General features: G+C 36.7%; 1 protein-coding gene across 2 annotated transcripts in view; it reads left to right on the top strand.

The window, feature by feature from the left end:
• Positions 1-2,078: 2,078 nt before the first annotated feature.
• The window catches only part of rump (heterogeneous nuclear ribonucleoprotein rumpelstiltskin), a 28,727-nt gene continuing 10,345 nt past the window's right edge, over positions 2,079-20,460 (top strand). Inside the window, exons 1-13 of one of the 2 annotated variants that reach the window (XM_019051957.2) lie at positions 2,079-2,255; positions 3,534-3,715; positions 5,394-5,548; positions 6,663-6,908; positions 7,909-8,062; positions 8,707-8,856; positions 9,777-9,866; positions 10,610-10,669; positions 12,489-12,674; positions 13,144-13,275; positions 14,125-14,201; positions 14,690-14,916; positions 18,193-19,809. In XM_019051957.2, coding sequence (XP_018907502.1) covers positions 2,227-2,255; positions 3,534-3,715; positions 5,394-5,548; positions 6,663-6,908; positions 7,909-8,062; positions 8,707-8,856; positions 9,777-9,866; positions 10,610-10,669; positions 12,489-12,674; positions 13,144-13,275; positions 14,125-14,201; positions 14,690-14,881 — 1,653 coding nt within the window. In that variant the 5' untranslated portion in view covers positions 2,079-2,226 and the 3' untranslated portion in view covers positions 14,882-14,916; positions 18,193-19,809. Of the gene's footprint in view, positions 2,256-3,533; positions 3,716-5,393; positions 5,549-6,662; positions 6,909-7,908; positions 8,063-8,706; positions 8,857-9,776; positions 9,867-10,609; positions 10,670-12,488; positions 12,675-13,143; positions 13,276-14,124; positions 14,202-14,689; positions 14,917-18,192; positions 19,810-20,460 lie in introns of those variants that run through there. The other variant, XR_002009472.2, reaches the window with a different exon arrangement.

The raw sequence follows: 20,460 nt of genomic DNA, 5'->3' as shown, positions 1-20,460 counted from the left end.
CATGTATAATCATATTTAAAATACTTTCCAAATCAAATATTTGTATTTTATATCAAAACAAACTGCAGAGCAGCAACAAACACGTTTTTTATCTAACAGAGCTGCTCAGAATTGATGATAAAGATTCCTTTAATTAATTTTCCTTTTAATGAAGAATCTCACTTTTAATCCTACGCATATGACAAGAGAACATACCTAACTGAACGGAGGTGGTTATGCAGACTTTTATTCTTACCCATAAAAACTTGGATTAGTATACTTCCAAAAAAAATTGGACTCTTGAGTTTGAAGTTAATATTTATCTATCACTGATAGGTTTGTGCCTGAGGATGGTAAGCATAGGTATAGCTATGGGCCGCTTATCAAGCAGAACACCATTTTAGGGGATAGCAGGGCTCATATGATAAATTACATGTTTCTAATAACATTTCAAATTCTGGTAAGACATTCTGGAACTAAGTCTTGATCAGCTCCAGTTTTAATTTAACAGGCAGGTACAGGAGAGTGCTTGTCAAATATAGCCACAGGTTGTAGCCGTAACAAGAGGTGTCAGATTTGGGCCTGAGGTGTGATGAGTTTCCTCTCCTCTGAAAATTAGGGATAGGTAGGTAGCTGCTGAATACCATTACCCATTTATTGAGACCCCCTACGCTCGCATGCATTCATATTATTTTTCTAGCCAATTAGGCTAGCTGATTACCCTATTTTAAAACAATTATTATAAGTAAGTAATTACTTATTCAAGCCAGAGTCTTGATTTAATTTCTCAATCCTGAAAAGAAGAGCTTGGGTATGAGTTCACAGTAAGTGCTGCAACCTATCCAAAAAAAAAAAAATACTTAGTTGAATTTTGCAAAACTCTTGCAAATTTTGGTTTTGGTCAGATTGCGTTTTGTTTTTATTACCTGCATGATATTTTATTATTATTTTTGGGTTGTACGTTAAAGCACCCAGGTATTCGCTCAAGGGAATTGATGACATATTAGTTGTTTCTAAAGCGGATCAGAATTAGCAGTTTCTCACTGCAAAATGTGGTCCTTTTACAAAATTTAACTATATAATAATAATAATATATTTTTATTTGCGCAAATGCACATTTTTCAACGTGTTATCAACATATCCGTGAAAAAGTGCTTCCGGTGTGGCCTTCAACTTTTGACAGCCAAATGAACTTGCCGCAGCAATACAGGTTGATGAATTTTGCCCTTGACTATCTGAAAAGTCATTATTCTGGAGCAAGGATTTGGAATTTTCCAAACCGGAGGATTTTCATAGGATTTTTCCATTTTCCAGCTGTGACGTCACGATTGTCATGTCGTGACGTCACTCTTCAATCGTTAGTTGAGGTGCGTTGTTAAATTACTTTTGCTGCCCAACGAAAATGGCCGACTCTCCGCAGGATTGACGTCATCTCAACGACGACGTCAGCTCAACGGACGGAAGAAAATCTTGGTGCCGTTGTTAAATTCCCGTTGGATTGAGATGATTTGGAGGTTATGTTGATGTTGTGAAATTGATAATGAAATTTTTGATATATGTGCCCGGTGATAAAGTCAAAGCTTTTTTCGTTCGAAAGAATCTTCTCAATCTTCTGTGAAGCATTATTTTAGTGTTTGACATGATTGACGAAGAAGAGGATAATATGCTCATGGAAACTGCTCTGGCAGTTCCACTTTTAAAGTAATGATATTCAATAGAATGAGGACCCACATCTTCGTAAAAAGAAAAAGAGCAGAGCACAACGGAAGTCGCGGAGGAAGAGGAAAGAACAAACAAAACAAGCAATTCTCCCTAGACTGACTGGCGAACGGCAAAGTGTGAGGTTAAAGTGAGAAAAAAATGGCGGAATAACAATCCAGCAAACTCGGCAGCGGTCCGCAGCAGCCAGAAACCTCGCTGAGCTGGTGGGCAGTTTGCTGAGCAGCCATCTTGGAAAACGGGTAAATCCACCGGAATTTACCAACGCTTTCGTTGAGCTCAACACTCAACGGGTAATTTTCGTTGGGCAGTTGTGGACTTTAACAACGCATCTTTGACCAAAAATCAAGACCAAAAATTACCACCACCACCATCATCACGCCGCTTTCCGCCATCTTCTTTCTCGCCTTTTATCAAGCGGCGTCCGTGGCACGTTAGTTAGGTGGGAAGTGTCGGTAATTCGTTATTTTAATTTTTGACTTTTGACTTTTACCTTTATTCTATAACTAACTAGTGAATTTGCGCAATATGGACAATAGAGACATCAAAAGAGATCGGTATGTAGAAGCTCTTCACTCTTGTTTGTTTGGTTAGACAGGCCGACTTTCTCAACACTCAACCTCCTTAATTTTTTTAATTCTATCAATGCTATGCACCACATAGCTGCAGAACCCTATCCATTTCTTCCATTTCTATTGATAGGCCCATTTGCCGACAATAAGTAAAGGGAACCAAGCGGCCGATTCCTTTGAAGGCCAACTACGAGATCACTACTTAGCCATTTTTTCGCATCAGCTCAGACCAATATTTATTTTATAATCCCTCTGTATTTAGCTGCTCTGGGTGAAGGCTGCACAAATGTTTACTTTTATTTTATGTAGACTAGGCACGGCGTGGGTGGTAAATGAAGAACAAGAGCACCAAGCCAATGGACCACTAGACAAGGTACAAATTTCAGCATTCTGATACATGTTTCTCAACCAAAATTTCACGTAGAACACGATACGCACAACGAAAATTACCAAAATCAACTCCTGACGAAGATATTTAATGATTCTTGATGCGTGAATTCAAACCACCCGCTCATGAAAACTCAATGCTCTACGTGATTCACATCGCGCGCTAAATGTTTATCATGACAGTCTCTGCGATGTAAAAATCTTCAACTTCAATCTTGACACTTTGGCTCAGCTATAGCAAATTACCAATAGTTTGAACAACACATAGTGGAAAATGAACATTGCTCGATTGAGAAGCTTGCTGAAACCGTTGTAGTGCGCGATTTGACTCACGTAGAGCTTTGAGTTTCTTGTGAGCGGGCCTTTCAAATTCCTCATAACCAATGTGAAATAAAAACGTTAATATCTTCCTTAGGAGTTGATTTCAGTAATTTTCGTCGTGCAAATCGTGTTCCGCGTGAAATTCTGGTTCGGAAACATGTATTAGAATGCTTAAAGTCGTACCTTGTCTAGTGGTCCATTGTTGATAGCATAATAGCTGGACCCTTTTTCACGGTATCAGCTCAGTGACTATACTATAAGTACTGGTTACTCAGTTGAACATTCTGGCATTGTGCAGTATTTTCTCATAGTTATTGTCAGCCAAATTTTAAACATATAAGTACTCAGGCGATTCTTCCTTCTTTTTCTCCGATTTTCAAATCCGAACTGATATACGTTCAGCTTATGTACATTTGTAATTTTACACACTTCCAAGGAAACGAGGTGGAATTGGTACCCATGTATAGTGAGGTCTGGTGATTGTAGATTCTAACCTCTAGTTGGGTGCAGTGCTTTCTTTAATTCTTCTGAATGTTTATAATCAATTTCTTTCAGATCTGGCAGCAGAGACCGTGACCGATCCAGGAGAAACGATCGGCAGTCAAATTCTGGCGGTATGCGAGATCGTAGCCCTCTATCCAAGAAAAGTGGTGGGGTTGGTGATCGCAGAGTGTATGTCTCCAACATTGCCTATGACTACAGGTGGCAAGAATTGAAGGATTTATTCAGAGAGAAAGGTAAAGCAATTAGAATTACTAAATTGTAACTGCTTTTATCCAACTCATGAATTGACTAAAGTATTACTGGCAAGTTGTAATTTAAGCCACTGCCCTTAAAACCCTCAACTTAAGATGATTTCATGTGATCTAAGGACAAGATCGGCCTCCCCACAGCGCTGCCTCATGGTTTGCGTCTGTGAGAAGCAATAATTATTGTTACTCATGAGTTAATGCAAGAAACTGATCTATAACGTTTAGCAGCAGAGATAGATAGTGGTATAATAACTCTCTCTTACATAAGTATTGAGTCAATGGGCGATGTCCATTATTGTAGTTTCAAATGTAAATTTTCCATGAATTTGATGTTAATTGAATGACAAATTTAAAGTCATTCTACTCAGTATTAAGTAATGCTGCTAAACATTGTGGATAAGTTTCTTGTATTACCTGGTACTTAACAATAATCATTGCTTCTGCAAGGTATAAACTGCGAGGTATCGCAATGTGGTGGCGGATCTTATCCCTAGATCACATAGAATCACTTTAATGTTATACCACATGATGCAGTAGTGAGAAATCAAAATAGAAGCTTGATTATGATATCTTGTTTAACTTTTTATCATATTGTTAGAGCTAAGAGCTAAACTCAGTAAGTAAGTTAGGTATAACAAAGTTCAAATGAAAAGTTCTTAACCCCACTGAATGATCAATTTAAAATTCTGAAACAGAACTCAAAACGCAAACTTACATCGCTGCAGTATAGGCAGTTAGTCTAAACCTGAAATAGTGTTTCTTTAAAGTTGTTACAGTAATATTCACTCTAATTTTGTTCTTATAGTTGTTGAATCAGGATATATCCAAAAATGAAATTTTCATCAGGTTCTATTGCCAATCTAGTCAGAGCCAGCTTAGCCTAGTGTAGCCAGTGTTGCCCAGAAGTTTGAGTTCTGGTGGCTTGAAAGTGACTGCAGCACCTTCAATAGGTCAGTTGCACTGGTCACAGAATTGTGTATTGATGCTTGATTCCTGTAGATTAGCGACAAACAATAAGATCTCTCCAAACCACAACTTTCTATGTTCAATATTAATTGAGATATCGCCCTTTGAGAAGTCTGGTTTTTGACGTCATCCACCACGGCGGTGACACCCTTGGTTTCTTGCCCTTTTGTTCGATCAGTGATGCAGAGGGTGCAACGCGAAACTTCAACGACACACAAATTCAAGAAACAGACGTATTTGCACTTTAAAGATCTTCTTACCAGGAGATAACGCACTTGCCGCGAAGAGATTAGGCGGTCAGTCAGTTCACCTCAGTTTGTTTACGTTTAAGGTCGTTGAAATTTCACATTGTACCCTCTGCATCACTGATCGAACAAAAGAGGAAGAAACCGAGGGTGTCATTATCGCAGTGGATGACGTCCGTAACACGACTTTTCAAAGCGCAATGTCTCTGTTAATATTGAATGTAGAAAGTTGTGGTTTGAACTGATCTTTTATTTTCAGCTAATCTACAAGAATCAAGCATCAAAACATGATTATGTGACGAGCGCATCTGACCCATTTTATCATGACTTTGTATACTAATAAATGCAATGTAATGTATCATAAATTCAATAAAAACAGAGGCATGGAGTGTGCAGTATGAGTCCATGTATTCTTTCACTTCATACATTAATGACATGGATTTTTTTTTCAGTTGGTGAGGTAGCATTCGTAGAGTTATTTGTCGATGAAAATGATAAGCCTAGAGGCTGCGGCATAGTTGAGTTCCATTCTCCTGAATTAGCCCAAAAAGCCGTTGAAAAAATGCACCGCTATGAACTGAAAGGTCGCAAACTGGTTGTCAAAGAGGTCTGTTCTTTTTTCCTTTTTTTTTCAAAATGAAATAGTGAATGTGATTACATGAAACTGTATCCTAAATTTTCTGGGATGGATATTTTTTCTGTTCATCTCTTCACCCAATATTGTAGGGATCAAGTCAATTTCATGTTTTCACTAGTTGAATGGTTATTTACTCTCTGTTTCATTAGATATCATTTCCCATGTTTCCACTCACGTTTTAGTCTTATAACATAGTAAGACCTCAATTCATCGGATCTGAGTTAACAGATTTTGTATTGTAATGGATTGCTTCAGCAGTCCTGTGGAATTGGATATTCGAGGTCTTACTGTGGAAAAAAATACCCAATTACTTGTTGAAATAATTTGATCACATCTAGTTAAAATTTTTTTTTATTAATATCCCTTTGGAGGGTGTGTTTAGTTTTATCCCCGGTCTGTTTCTCTTCTTTTCTTGAAAGGTTTGATAGCCACTTTGATATTAAACAATTAAAGATGAGACTGCATTTCGTTGAAATTTTTCCGTACTTGCTGCTTGCAAAGCAGTATTCAAGAATGATAAAATGCTCTTTTTTCCATCCTCTGACTTTCTGAATGTGCTCTCATTTGCCTTATCTAATGATGTGATTTCCCCTATTGATATGTGACTGAGCCACAATAACAATAGTTCAGACCCATCCGATGTCTCAATCAGAGCATTTCAGTCCATTTAGTGGAGTCAGGGGTCAAAAACAATTTGTTTCTATTCTGATAAAGAGATTGCACATAGCTGATGTTTTTCTGAGAAAAGTCCTGAATTTTTTTAGCGTAAGGAAAGTGCCACTCATACATGTGCAGTTTCGGTTAGGTTAAGATTGAGAAAGCATGTTCAAACGGTGGGCCGAGCTGCAAGTTTTACCGCATGATGCTCCGCTCGAATAGCCCTCCACATCGAAATCACGGGTGGGTGTAAGGGATACTTGGAACCGATGTATAGACATGACACCATTTCTTAGGAATGAGAAAAACTATTTGTGCAACTGAGTGAGTTAGCTGGCCTAGCATGGCTGGCAGTTGAGCAAACAGTTATCTGATGTTGCAGTGGCTTCATTCTTGCCCCAATTTAAGTGTGCATTTCTCTTTGCAGAACTTTGATGTTGAACGTGACAAGCAAGGCCGCCCTGTTGGTTTTGGTGGTAGATCAGTTCGAAGCAATGAAAGAAGTGGAGGTGGCGGTGGTGGATCAATGAACAACCACAGTAATTGGAATGATCCCCCCATGAACAATCAAAGTGGTGGGAACAAGTATGGAAATACTTACGGACTGTCCCCACAATTTTTAGAGTCTCTTTGGATCCAAGGACCTCTAACTAACAAAATATTTGTTGCCAATGTAAGTATTTTCATTTTAATGACTTAACTTGTAAGCAAGATATCAATTCAATCATGGCTCATCATCTTTGATTGAAAAATTTGAGAAGTCTCTTTGTTATCATCAGGTGCGTAGGAACTTCTCAAAGATGCAATCTGCTGGTTGTGTTCTTAATTAGGAAATCCATAGGAAGAAAAGCTGAAAATGGGAAGTATGTGGAAAACAGTCTTCAAAATGAGATGGTTGCAAAGGTGTCTTTTGATTCTGGATAGGCTGGTTCAAACGAGCTTATATTATTAACAGAATTGCTGAAAATTAGAATAAAAAGCAAATCAATTTGAGCGTATGCCTGTTGAGGCATACATATATTTATTGGAAATGTTAAATTGAAATATGAAGATAATGATTTTGGAGGTATGAATGTGACTACTTTGATTACATCATTAACGAATGCTACATTATCAACGGTAGGTGTGATGATATCATCAACAGTTGACATGATGCTGTCATCAAAGGGTGCCTGCATAACGTATCAGCCAGAACTAATTATATTAGCTTGAAATACCAGAAAACACCCGGGTGAATTTTGGAAGCAGTTGGTGGTTCTACCAGCAGCAGGGAGAGGAGAGGTGGAAGAAAATATTGGATGGAGAAGGTAATTAACATTTCCCAATAATTTAGTAGAATTGATTGCGCAAAATTAATTTTCTACTCTCTTTTTCTCTTTACAAGGTTTTCGTAGCTAGGGAAAACCGAGAATATCAGGGAATTCTAAAAAGTCAGGGAAAATGAGGAAATGTGAGGCAAAAATTGTCAAGTCATTTTTATTTGCTTTCTAGAATGGGTTTGATGCTTTGCACAACAAATTTTGTGTGAAAACTGTGTCAAATTATGTCTGTACTAAAAAATGTAGAGAATTGTAGCAAAAATTGTCTGGGAAATCAGGGAAATTAATTTCCCAAATTCCGTGGCAACCTTGTTCTTAAATATTTTGTTAATTCTTTTTAAATTTCTGTTCTAGCTGGACTATAAAGTGGACGAAAAAAAATTAAGAGAAGTGTTCAAGCTAGCTGGCAAAATTGTAGATTGTGACCTGAGTGTGGACAAGGATGGTAAAAGCCGAGGTTTTGCTGTCATCGAATATGATCATCCTGTTGAAGCAGTACAAGCCATCTGTATCCTTTTTCAAGTCTCTAAGCTAGCGGTGTAGAAAAAGCCTGATCTCGCAACCCTAGTAATGCAGCAAGTTGCTTGTTCTGGAACTACAAACACGTAAAAAATCATTGAAATCATTCCCTGCTGCAGGTCTAGGATTATCGTACAAACTTTTTCTGTGTGGCAAACAATGGCAAAACAAATGGCAAATGTGGACAAATTCCACTAATCTATCCTCAATTTTCTCAATTCTTCCACGTATTTAGCATATAAGCCTGATGGAGGCTGGTCAGCCTCTTGCGAGACACATTTTATTGATAATTCTTTCCTTATTCACATGAGGGGACAAGAAAACACTTTACAAACACCAAAATTCCCTGTACTTATAAACTAGAGTCAGGCTAAACCTTGTAATTGTGGAGGAGAAATAGCAACAGCCATGTTTGAGAGATTTGGAAGGGGGAAAATATTTACTGTTGGAAGAAAGATAGATCTGATTAAAAAGAAGGAATTGATTCAACGGTTATTTGTATCATTATCATCAAAGTTACCTCTTTCCACTCCTAATATGTGATTTGTAGAAGGAGAGGGATACTCTGTCACCAATTCTGATTAGAATATTGCTTGTTTCCATCGAAAAGTATCTCCCTTAACAAATTTTCAGCTATGCTCCATAATCAAGTACTGTATGACCGGAGGCTTATCGTTAGATTAGACCGAGTAGAAAAAGATGGACCTTCCAAGCTACCGGAAGGTCTGAAAGGGATTGGAATGGGGCTCGGTGCAAATGGAGCACCTCTAACTGACGTTGCACGTGAGTAGTGTTCCAATATTGGTTAATTGAAGATATTTATAATCAATTCTGTCTGCATTTGTCTGAAAACGTTCAATGCAGTCACCTAGAAAAGTCAAGTTCAGAGCGGAATTTTGATTTTCTGATATGTTTTTCTCATGAACCTGCCTCTTAGTAAACTCGCTTGAAAGGCAAATTTTTTGCAACCAAAAGTCAATTATTTTGGTAGGTCTTGTTAAATATCCATGAAGACAAAAGAGTTTATGGATAATTTAAATCACCAAAAAAGTCACTGTATCTCATCTGGAGCAAAGAATCCTGTACATGACAGGGGGCTCAGTGGCTCTTGATACATCTTGATGAAATTTTAAGAGATGCTTTACAGCTCTCAGTCCCTATTGAAACCTTTGCTCCGATCTACACCTATTCTGTATCGATAATTCATTTATTATTTTTTATCTGCAACTCATAGTCATTAGCCAGGCATAAGAGTATGCCTAATTTCTGTACATGTGTGTGCTGTAGTTTAACCTTCTACAACAATAAGGTTTTACTCAGCAATTGCGCTTAACTTATGTTTGCGATTTATAAGAATATGGCCTTTTTCCTAGCTTTAATACCTGATTGTAGATGAATCAAATGAAAGCTCTTGACTTTCGCTTTATGTTGTTTCCCAGCAGATAATATTTGAATGAATTCTGTTAAAATCGTCAGACTTATTAGCTAAGTTTGAGCACTAACCATAGGTGCCTAAAGATTCTGAGTTCGGTCCTAATAAATCTTAACACCAAGTACCACAAGGAAAAAATAGTGTAAAGGAAATCGATCAATAGGTAAGATCTTGATAAATCCTGGCATGGGATTGATAGCTGCTATCACCGCTTGCAAAGAACTTTATCCAATTACAATCATGTTCTTCAAATATTTGTCTTTTTTTACAGGGAATATACCTAACATCTCTCAGCCAACCATTTCTGCTCAAACTCTTGCCCAAAACACAGCGTCTGTTCCATCCGCTTTAGCTGCACTAGGTATGTCAGTTGAGTATTTTAAGAGAAATTCACTTTGAATCACTAATTTCTGGATTTAAATGTTCATTGCTATAGTAGGTCCAAGAGCAAGTCATTTGCTCAGGGAACACCATGCTAGGCTCTTCGGCTTTTCTATTTCCGCATCCATTGTTATCTTCTTCAGAATTTTCTGCTATCTTTATGATGAAAAATTATTACGTATCATCTGCGTTGATAACTTTTTGTAATGTTTTTGAGTTTAGTGGGTAGTGTTGTTTGAAAGCGAACCAAGTGAGACCACATCTTCCCAAATTTCATAGGACAATTCATTCTTTTTTTTGAGTACAATTGTACCAATCTTCTTGAAAATTTCAAGGAATTTTCTACTGTCTCCTTTCGAGAACCACAGCCCAAGTAGAACGGAGACATCATATGTTGAGACAAATGTCAATCTCTGTTTACCTCTGAATCAGCACCACTCAACAGGTTAATACATGCAGTCAGATGGCACCACTGATGAGTGGTGGCCTAAACAATCCTTGACTTTTTTCTCAACCTACGATGTCTCCGCTCTAGTGACAAAGAGGTTTCTTGTATCAGATAGTTCAAGGATCAGTAATTTAAATTAACTCTGTGGAAATCCATTCAAATCTAGCTCATTGTTGTTCTCCTTCTATTTTTGTCCTCTCAATTTCAAAGACTTGTCATAAAATCAACCGTATCCATTTGTAATTTTAACTTCTTTGAATTGGTGACTTTTCTAGGAAATAATCCAGCGGTTGCACTTGCTGCAAATCAGTTAGGAACTGGACAATTGCAAAGCTGTAAGTTTCATTTTATCATAAAAAAGTTTTCTTGTGTCATCCTTATTACTGATTAGCATACATTAAGTCAGAAGTAAGAATATATCATCAACATATATATCAATAATATAATGTGAATCAATATGTGAAACTCACTTTTTGGCAAAATTTTTTGAATATGCACTAATTCCTTTATGCACATTTCTTTACAAGGTAGAACTGTCAATGATAATTTTTACTTAGTTTCCTGCCGGCTGATTATTGAAAATTTAAAGCAGCCCGATAAGACATTAAAATGCGATATATTGCATGATTATCATAAGGCTATGTCTTGTCGAATCAACATAGATTCAATAATCGGCCCGCCGTACTGGCGGTTTTGTCCGCACGAGCGCAGTTTGGAGGAACTAGTTCTGTGAACAGGGGAGTTTGAGGAACAAGTCATAGCTGAGTTATAATAAGTTTCTGGAACAAGCTCGTCTGAAGTTCTGCGTATCGTGCTCCTGTGGACAAGGTCTAAAGCACAAACCAGCAGGAACAAAAGTAATAGAATAACTATATAGGAAGTGGATAACAAGGTTGTAAAAATTGCGAACATTTAGCTCATGTCACACTTTCCATTGACTCTAAAGCAAACGGACACTAATGAGAGAGCCTTTCATGAGATGTTGAAGAATTTTTCATGGCAAAACCACCTGTCCAATAGGGAAAAGTTTGTTGTGAAGCAGAATTTGCTTATGACTGAGGCTGAAAACACGTCATACTGCAATGTTTTGCGCCACCTAAAAGTACTGTTTCGTTGGGAAAGTGATTCGAGTGAGACTTCTCCCTATCTTAGATGGCATAGGTATTGACTGCTTTTTGGAGCCTGTCATCATTTAGCCGAAGAAAAACATACTGACTCTCAGCTAAAATTTTGTGCAAAATTAATGTGAGTTCAAATACAGAGAAAATGGCCGTGGCATAAAATTAACTGATAACTTGTGATTGGATTCTTTTATCTGCTAAAATAATGTGGTTCTCTACATAATGCTATTAAGATGTAAAAATAAATTGGCTAAGGTTGCACCCTACCTTCAATGCCATTTGCACCGATCGCATCAAGATGCTTTTGTGTGGGTTTAAATATTTCAAATGTTCGTTAGTGAGCTCAGTCAAATGTTTGCTTTCGATTTGAAGTTGGCCAATTATAATGTCAGTTAATTTGCATAGCTCTAAAAAATAGATACGGGTATTTCAATTCAGTCCAAAAGTTTTCATACAAAAGCATAACACCTTGTCGCCTACATTTAAAAGCACTTAAACCTGTACCAAGACTATGTCAGAAAACATTAAAAGTATTTTATATTTTGCAAAAGGTGTGCCTGTGTTTCAGAATTTACCACACATTTCTGGTAAAAGAATTCCTCACCAACGCCTTGTCTTCACGAGGCATTTCATAGGATTTGTCCCTGGGAAAAATCTCATTTGCAAAATTTGGAAACATATTGAGTTAGTCTATACTAATCACTGTACCAACTTAAAATTCTTGTGGAATCTCAGGAGCGACTTCAAAATAAGAAGAAGAAATTTTTTGGGGTTTTTTAATAGGGGATAAAGCCCAGAAGTTTCATTCCTGCGATTGGAACTCAGGAAAAATCCCGTGAAACGTCCCATGGAGACGAGGCATGAGAAAAACAGAAAGAAGCCTCTTCTTCAATTCAATTCTTCTTTCCAATTTTTGCTCCAATAATCTGTCAATTAAACTTTCATGTCCAATTCCTCTTTTGTCAGAAATGTTATCAATTGTTTTGAAGACTCAAATTAACTCCTAATTGTTGAATTTAATCATGTTTTACAGTGGGTTCTATCAGTAATTTGATTGGTGCTGCTGCTGCAGCAAATCCCACCGACCTCTCCAGTTTGATCTCAAATAATTACAGTGGTGGTTTAGCAGGATTAGCAAGTGCTGCAAATCCTGTGGCGACAGGGTTAGGTAACAGCTTGTTGACAAATTCTGCTGCTTTTGGAGGTGCAGCAAGAGGAGGTAAATGTTGGAGATTTTTAGTAAATTTTTCAAATTTAAGAAAACGTGCAACCATAGCTATGGTCTTTTGTGGCTCTGTTTTTTTTGTGTGTGATTGTCGATTTTCACCGTATCAAATTTTGTATTTGTTATGATGAGACATCTTTCTTGTACGTTCTCATCATGAGAGGAACAGTATGGGTGGATTCTACAGAAAGGAATCCATCCTATATCAATCATTGGCAAATCTCCTCTTATTTGTTACTTTTCACGTGAGAATCAATTGGTGTTATGTCTACATATTTTGAACTGGCTGTCTTAATACTTAATTCTGCTTGCTTTCCACCTATTTGGTTCGATACTTTATTTTAAGCAAAATTACATAAGACGAGGAACTTAGCCATTTAGGAGATTAGGATGGTTTGTTTTTGTCAAATTCAATTGACTTACGTTTTTTTCTTCAAGCTAAAGAAATATTTTCTCTGTTTAGTTGGAGGTCTAGGTGCTGCAGGTGGGCGAGACTTTGATTCCTTGTCAGCAGCATTCAACAATTCAGACAGAGACTTCCATCGTTCCGGAAGCGGAGCTGGTCCTGGATCTGTCTTTTCATCATCTTTGTCAGGTGAGTTTATAATGTTTTCAATTCAAGTTACTCTTTCCTTTGCTGAAGCACACTTATCAGAAATAGGAAAATTTTATAACATTCTTTGATGGAGTGAATTTTACATTTTGCCCTCAAGTTTGTTGTTATTATTATCTTGCTATTTGCAGAAAGGAAAAGCTCTCCTCAGCTCTTGTATAAGAGTGCAATAGCCTTTTTTTAAAATTGCCATACACAGTAAATCACAATCAAGTGCAATGATTCAGGTGTCCATTGTGAAGGTTGACATCTAAATGTTTGTTGAATCACATTTTCTCCAAAACCACTGGCCTTGGGAGCATAACTTCAGAAAGTCCAAGAAAATAAATTGTTCTATTGATATCGAGGGCATTATCTCTGGATTGTAATAGATGAAAGTTGGTACCAAGAGGTAATTTCAAGCGCGGTACTCATTTTTGATGTCAACAAAAAGAAAAGCTTTATTGTATGAAGAGGTTAAAAGGCCAAGTATCAAGTCTTTAAGAGGCCAACTATTCTGTAAAAGGACTCCTGCCCATAATATGAATATTCCCTCTTTTTAGTTTAAAGGTGAGTGAAGCACGGTCACCAGTTTTCACTCAGTTAAATCCATGAATTTTACTTCAATATCAATGAAGGATTCATATTCTTTATTGTTCAAGAGCTGTAGCAATGTTTAGGAAATAACAATATACCACCGAAAAATCTCATTTTTATCCCTTGAATCAACTAAAAAAATGTTTCCCTTTGATCCCAAAACACCTAGTGTATTTCCATTTATATCATACCTATACCAGTATGTAATCTCATAATTATGTTACGGTTTTTTAAATTTTTATTTGTCTTGTCCAGGAGGACTAGATCGAGGAAATGGCGTCAATGATGGTTTGCTTCCCTCCCGCCGAACCGATACTGTTGTTGTCTCCAATGTAAGTATCACAGCTGAGCCTTAAATTTGATTCCAGGACTTCTTACCTGCACTCTTTTCACCCATAGTATGATTTGCCCAGACCGTTTCACCCAGAACCGTTGACCCACAATATTTAGAACCCCATGCATTTTTACCTACATAACTTTTTGTCTGGAGAGGGGGGTTGTATTTTCACACTACCTGTGGAAATCGCAGGTGAAGGGCTGCCATAGCAACCATTCCATAATGCCATTTCTGGTAACTCTTGATGCAATTCAAGGGAGACTATATTTCTTGTCGGGATCCTTTTTATCATTTAACTACTTCAAAAGTTTTTAAAGTGCAGAGTTTGTCCATTCTGAGGAATATTTTTTTGTGCCCTTTCTTCTTTTTGCCAGTCAAGAAGGTCACTGAAACAGTGGAGAACTTGTTTTTATGTATTGAGTTTTTTCCGTCACTTTTTTTGCTTATGCCTGTTTGAGCTAACTCTTTTCTGTCTTTTTTTAGCTCCCAGCTGCTACCACTTGGCAGCTACTGAAGGACAAATTTTGCAGCTTTGGTGACATTAAATTCGCTGAAATGAGAGGCAAGGATTACGGTATCATCCGATTTAGCAATGAATGGGAGGCAGAACGTGCGATTAATATGATGGATCGAGCTCGCTTTGATGGGAGAACAATTAGTGTTCAGTACTTCTAAAGTACGATTTCAACATGGAATCACAATTCTGAACTGTAAGTGCTTAAGTCTACCTTTCTACTCTTTCAAGATGAGTTACTAATTTTTTCTCCTTTTTTTTCTTAATCTACTTTTCCAAAATTAGTGTTTTATATTTTTTTCTCCTTCTTCTCTTCTCTTCTCTTTATTTCCACCTTCCTCTTTTGGTTGAACAATTTTAAATGTGCTGCATTAATCATATGGCAAGAGGTGTTTCTAGGGACACACAAATTTTGCTATTAGTGTATTTCTTACAAAAATTTCTCAAAACATGTTATTGAGGTGGGACAGAAACAGGTTTGTGATTGGCTACCTGCAGACTCCAAGTTTATGACTGGACTAAACTCGTAATTGGAGGTTTCGCACGAGAAAAATGCTAATTTGGCACTCTCCAGTTATTTCAGGACCAGATATGTAGAATATGGTTTTACAATGCGATTTTTAGTACTTAATTGTCAGAAAGCGCTCTTTACTGATCAAAAATTGACAGAAAACGAGAATTTCATCAAAATGATGCAGGTTAAATCAGCAATCAGGCTCCATCAGCACTTCACCAGTGTCTTGCTGATGGTCATGCTGGTGTCATTGGACCTAATCTCAGTTTTACTCCCATGTAAAAGTGGGCTTTAAAAATCTAGAAATTATGAATATAATTTCAAGTAAAACAGATTTGAATTATTGAATAATATGACTCTGTAAGAAAGGAATAACCAGGTGATCTCATAATCAACTTTTCCAGGTATAAATTATTATTTCTGGTACTCTTAAGATCCCTTGTATGAAATTGTAGTCTTTAAAAGAAATTTTTAAATAACGTGAACAGCTTCAAAGTGTGTAAAAATATGCGTGGGGAACAGGAAAAAATAACTCAGCTTTTTGCATGTTTTGAAACTCCATAGAACACCAAAAAAACCATCTTATACCTAAAACGAAATTTGTGTGTCTCTAAATATATCATGTCCGCCTTTAACCTCTCTACAGGAACCTTTCAAAACAAAAGAAGCAAGAAAGTGAAAACCTGCTCTGCTTCTTTGACAGCTGGATGAAACTTTGCATTGTGATGTTTAACTTGATTCAAGTCATCAACATTTCTGAGATTGATGAAGATCAATAACACTCATCAACAAATATTTGTTGTCAACCCTTTTTTGGAGTTGTTTTTAGGTAGAGCTGCAGTGCCGAGTCCAGACAGAACCTTTTTTGTTTTCATCAGTGCAAAATTTTCTAGAAGATTGAATTTAGCATCAAAGATAGACTCTTGCAAGATACCTTTCAATTTTTGGAAAGCTTCTGCCCAATAATAAAAACAGTCAGGCTGGTTCTAGATTCAGCTGTGAAAAATTCACACAAGAGTACACTTCAGTAATGAACATGATTTTAAATTCCTCTGTGAAACGAAATTGATTTTTTATTTGGGCAGTCTCTTGAAAGCATTCTGATAGACATTTTCTCTCTCGGTTCAGTATCAGCAGTCCTCCTCATAACTGAATCAAGTTCTCTTATGATGTTGCTTGCGTCTAACTTATTATGTTTATACTTAGTACTATGTCATAGTACTCCGTTTGACTTGAAAGTTAAGGAAGTTCCGTGTGAAAATGAATGAAAAATGTTTCGCGGAAGCTTACTTTTGAGCAAGCAGAATTTCTGTTGCTTAGGTAGGAGTGCAATAAATTACAAAAACACAGGCTGTTTCTTGTGAGTTGGAATTTTTTCCTTACAACTATGCGCAAGCTCTACCCCCTATTTCAAGTCATGAGGGAAAAAAAGAAGGTTACCACTTTTGTAACTCTTCTTTTCGCTTCAGATTCACCCCATGCTTGCTGAGATCTGTGGATTGTGAGATGGAGCATTTTTTGCACCCCTGGGTTTTGGGACTATTTAGTTTCAATGTAATTGTCCTTAACCAATTTCAACAGTCTGAAGGTAATGCGGCAGTTTGCAATTGGGAACTCTTATAAGTGATAGTGTTGTTGTGTTAAAGATGAAGATTGAGCATACAGCTCCGAAACAATTGTCCTTTTACTCCATAAAAAGTGAGTGAGCTTAAAGTTACTGTAATTATCGACTGGGTGCGCTCACTCTTTTAAGTGAATTCAGTTTGTTCGACGATAATTCACGTTTTCCTGCAGTCCATATAATTAGGAAATAAAAATGATTTCCTGTGGTGGTCTACTTGTTGGTTTATTACTTGTTGAAGTGTATTAAGTTGCAATTATGATCTGCCACCATGGCGTGGTGACGAAAGTTGGTTTCATAATGAGCCCCTAAAAATTTTGGAAACCAAAAATCCCTAACACGTTGACTGTCATGTGTAAGTGTATGCAAAGTGTTTACCCTGAATAAATTTTTTTCAGCAGATAAGTGAATCTTACAAATTTTGATCAGGATTTGTTTTGAATTCTAATTTGATGTATATTCTTAAGGTAATTCTCCGTAACTAGTCCAGCCTCTTAGATCAGTTCAGCTTTGGACTCCATGTTTCCCCCTAGAAGTTACGTATGCCAGGTTATAGTTTAGTTCAGCGGCTGAATTGCAATTCTGACTCATCATTTGTTTAGGCCCTTCCGTCGGTGAACGCTTTTTCGTTAGAGATCTCCGAAAAAATGTGTTCGAATATGAAGATTGCGATTGATATTGAGTGTTCATCTTGGTTGATGATGGCTGAATTACTTGAAATCGTAAGCATGGTGCAGCGATCAGTAAACTTCTCCGTTTTTTTTTATGATGAAGGTGTGATTCTCATCATGATAATTTGATCGCCAAGTAAAAAAGTTACACCTTTCTCAACTCACTGTGCCATGTATTGTGAGTATGATAATGATCATTTTGTTTGCTTCATTTGACTAGCATGGCAGTCAGCGTGTTACGTACTTATTCTGGGTAACTGTGGTGCTGATAATCCTTTAATATCTTTGGAAACATCCTGCATTTAGAGTATACAGCCACAGCTGAATGATAATGCTGATGCCATTCTTCAGAGAGAGATAGAGGGGAAAAAAGGAAAAGAAAAAATAATGTATTTCCTTCGGAAAATACACTAAAAAAACTGAAGCAGTAGAAGAGTAACTTCAGTAATAATGCAGTACCATGTTTTATGTCTTACACTTCGTACCAAATTCAGGGCTTTTTCTAGTTAGGATTAAAGACACTTTCAATTTTTAAATCAGTAGCTTTCAATATGCTTATCATATCTGCTATCTTCTTTGCCTTTCTTGATTTATCCTTAATTGTGTTTAGGTGGGTTGAAGTATTTGTCTGCTGTAAAACTAGCTTTTGAATACTTTTTTTTTCAGAATTTTTAGACTTGGGAAGAAGATAGTTTATTAACTCTCATCTGGTGGCTTGAATGAAGAAGTCTGTTCATGGTTTTGTGAAAAATCTCATTTGTTCCTTTCAGTATCCATGGAATTAATCTCAGTTTTTGGTTGTCGTGGGTTTCCAGAATATCTCGCTGCATATGCTCCCAACTCCATTGTATTTTCATATTTTAAATTTATTCAGTATTGTATTTTTCATTGTATATAAGTTTCTTGCTCTCCTTTGAACCATTGATGGATTTGGGATGAGACTTTGTCAACAGTCAAACCTTTAAGTTGGGTTCTTTCAAGTGTCTTATTTATTATAGCAAGAAAGCGCTCTGAAGTGATTTGTCCTCTTCCACCATCTCTTTTATCATCTCTATTAGTTTTATGTTAGGACTGAAAGTTGTTAGATGAGTCACCTTATTCTATTTTAGGGTGTCCTTTAGTCTTGAACCATTTTCGTCCTTGGCTCTTAACAAAAAATGTATGCGTGTCTTATATCCTATTCAAACAACTGAAAGAAAATACTTAATTTAGAAGTACAAAAAATGCATTTATCAGTTCAAAAAACATTAGTAATTCTCTGCAGAGATCTTTTATTCTCTTGTCCGCATTGTCTGTTGTTGCCTCCTGGTTTGACTGTGGTGAAAACCTTTTTGAAATGACCTCCTGGATTGAACAGCATGCATCTTTCATTGCCCCCTTTGATAAGAAGACATCCGTAAGGCAACGCACAAGTTTGCTCCCATCATAGTACTTGCCTGTCCTTTAAGTATTTCCTCAATTGGCGCCAAAAGAATGAAAAAAAAAAAAAACCTCTTTAATGTTAACACCTGAATCGCTCCCTGTTGGTGCTTATTTTATAGAGTGCAAACATAAGGTCTATTTGTATTTTTATCTCATTATGAATACTGCCCTAACCTCAAGTACTGGAAGTACCCCTTGAGTACTTGAGCATATTAGGTTGAATCAAACCTTCCTATTAGCTCACAATGATTTCAATATTTTCCTTTGATATCTTATGATTATGATTCCGCAACTGCAAAATGTTAAATTTTAGCAGTAGTTTGCTAAGAACTGAGGGAATATAGGTTTGGCAAAATTAAGGGTTACCTAGGAAAGCTCTTTTTCAAAATGCATCGTTTTCGTTGTTGTCTTGAAAACTCTTTTTCAAAATGCATCTTTTGAGTTGTTGTCTTGATTGTATCATCTTAAACAGTGACTGATAGTTCTTCTTAGTAAATTGGTACTTGCTTAGCTTGGTCAAAAAATTATAACTAAAATTACTGAAAATGAAGTGTGCAAAAACGATGATGTCTCGGAAAATGCTTAGATTCTTTTATTCTTTAAGCTGATACCAAATCGCACTTAATCTTTTGCAATCTGTGAAAAGAGTTTTTCCAAAAAAATTTTATTGATAAATTGCGGCAATGTCTTTTTTATAGCTCATAACCAATTTTATTGTAGTTTTATACAAAGTATATCTGTTACTTATTCTTTCATACAAAGTTTATTATTGCCACCATTTTTGTACATCTTGGTCTCCAGGCAGCATTAAAAAAAAGAAATCAACAATAAACAAAAAGAATAAAACAAATTTGAAAATGATCCATGGAATTTTTCTTCAAAATCTTTTCTCTCAGTAAATTGTTTTCATTTATGATTGGAAATTGTTTACCGGAAGGTTTCAAGATGGGTTTTTCTGTCCTGAGTTTTCTTGACACTAAGCCATCCAAGTCAAGTGTTCATGCCTAGAATACAAATGAAGTTCATGCTAGGACTCTTTTCTCTGAAGTCTTCAGGATACTTCATTTTGTTTGATTCACTTGAAGAGTTTTTTGTTTTGAACCTTTTTTTAAATCGAGCTTTGAGCTCTAAAATTAAGGATCAGGAATATTGAGCTCCAGGAGCTTAACATCGCATTCTGTACCTTTTGCTCACTGTAAGTGGGCAACTGAAGGATGGTGTTCTACCTTTTAGCTTGTAAACTTGAGGCGAGAAATCTCCATGAGGGAATGTGTGAAAGTTCAAATGTGTCACTATTTCCTGCACTCAACATTTGGCAATTTACTCCAACTCTTGGTGGATGTCACTCGTAATCAGTTTAGGACTAGTTCAAGAATGACACAATATTCAGCAATCAAATACTAAGCATGTTTAAAATTCATGCCTCTTCATCTCATGGTTATCTCTGTTGTTACTGAAATCGGATCTTTCATTCAACGAAATGTTTTGACTTTCTAAACTGCACTTTCTTGA

This window comes from Bemisia tabaci, chromosome 5, assembly GCF_918797505.1.
Source record: "Bemisia tabaci chromosome 5, PGI_BMITA_v3".
Taxonomy (NCBI): domain Eukaryota; kingdom Metazoa; phylum Arthropoda; class Insecta; order Hemiptera; family Aleyrodidae; genus Bemisia; species Bemisia tabaci.
This window is presented reverse-complemented; position numbering and strand designations above follow the sequence as displayed.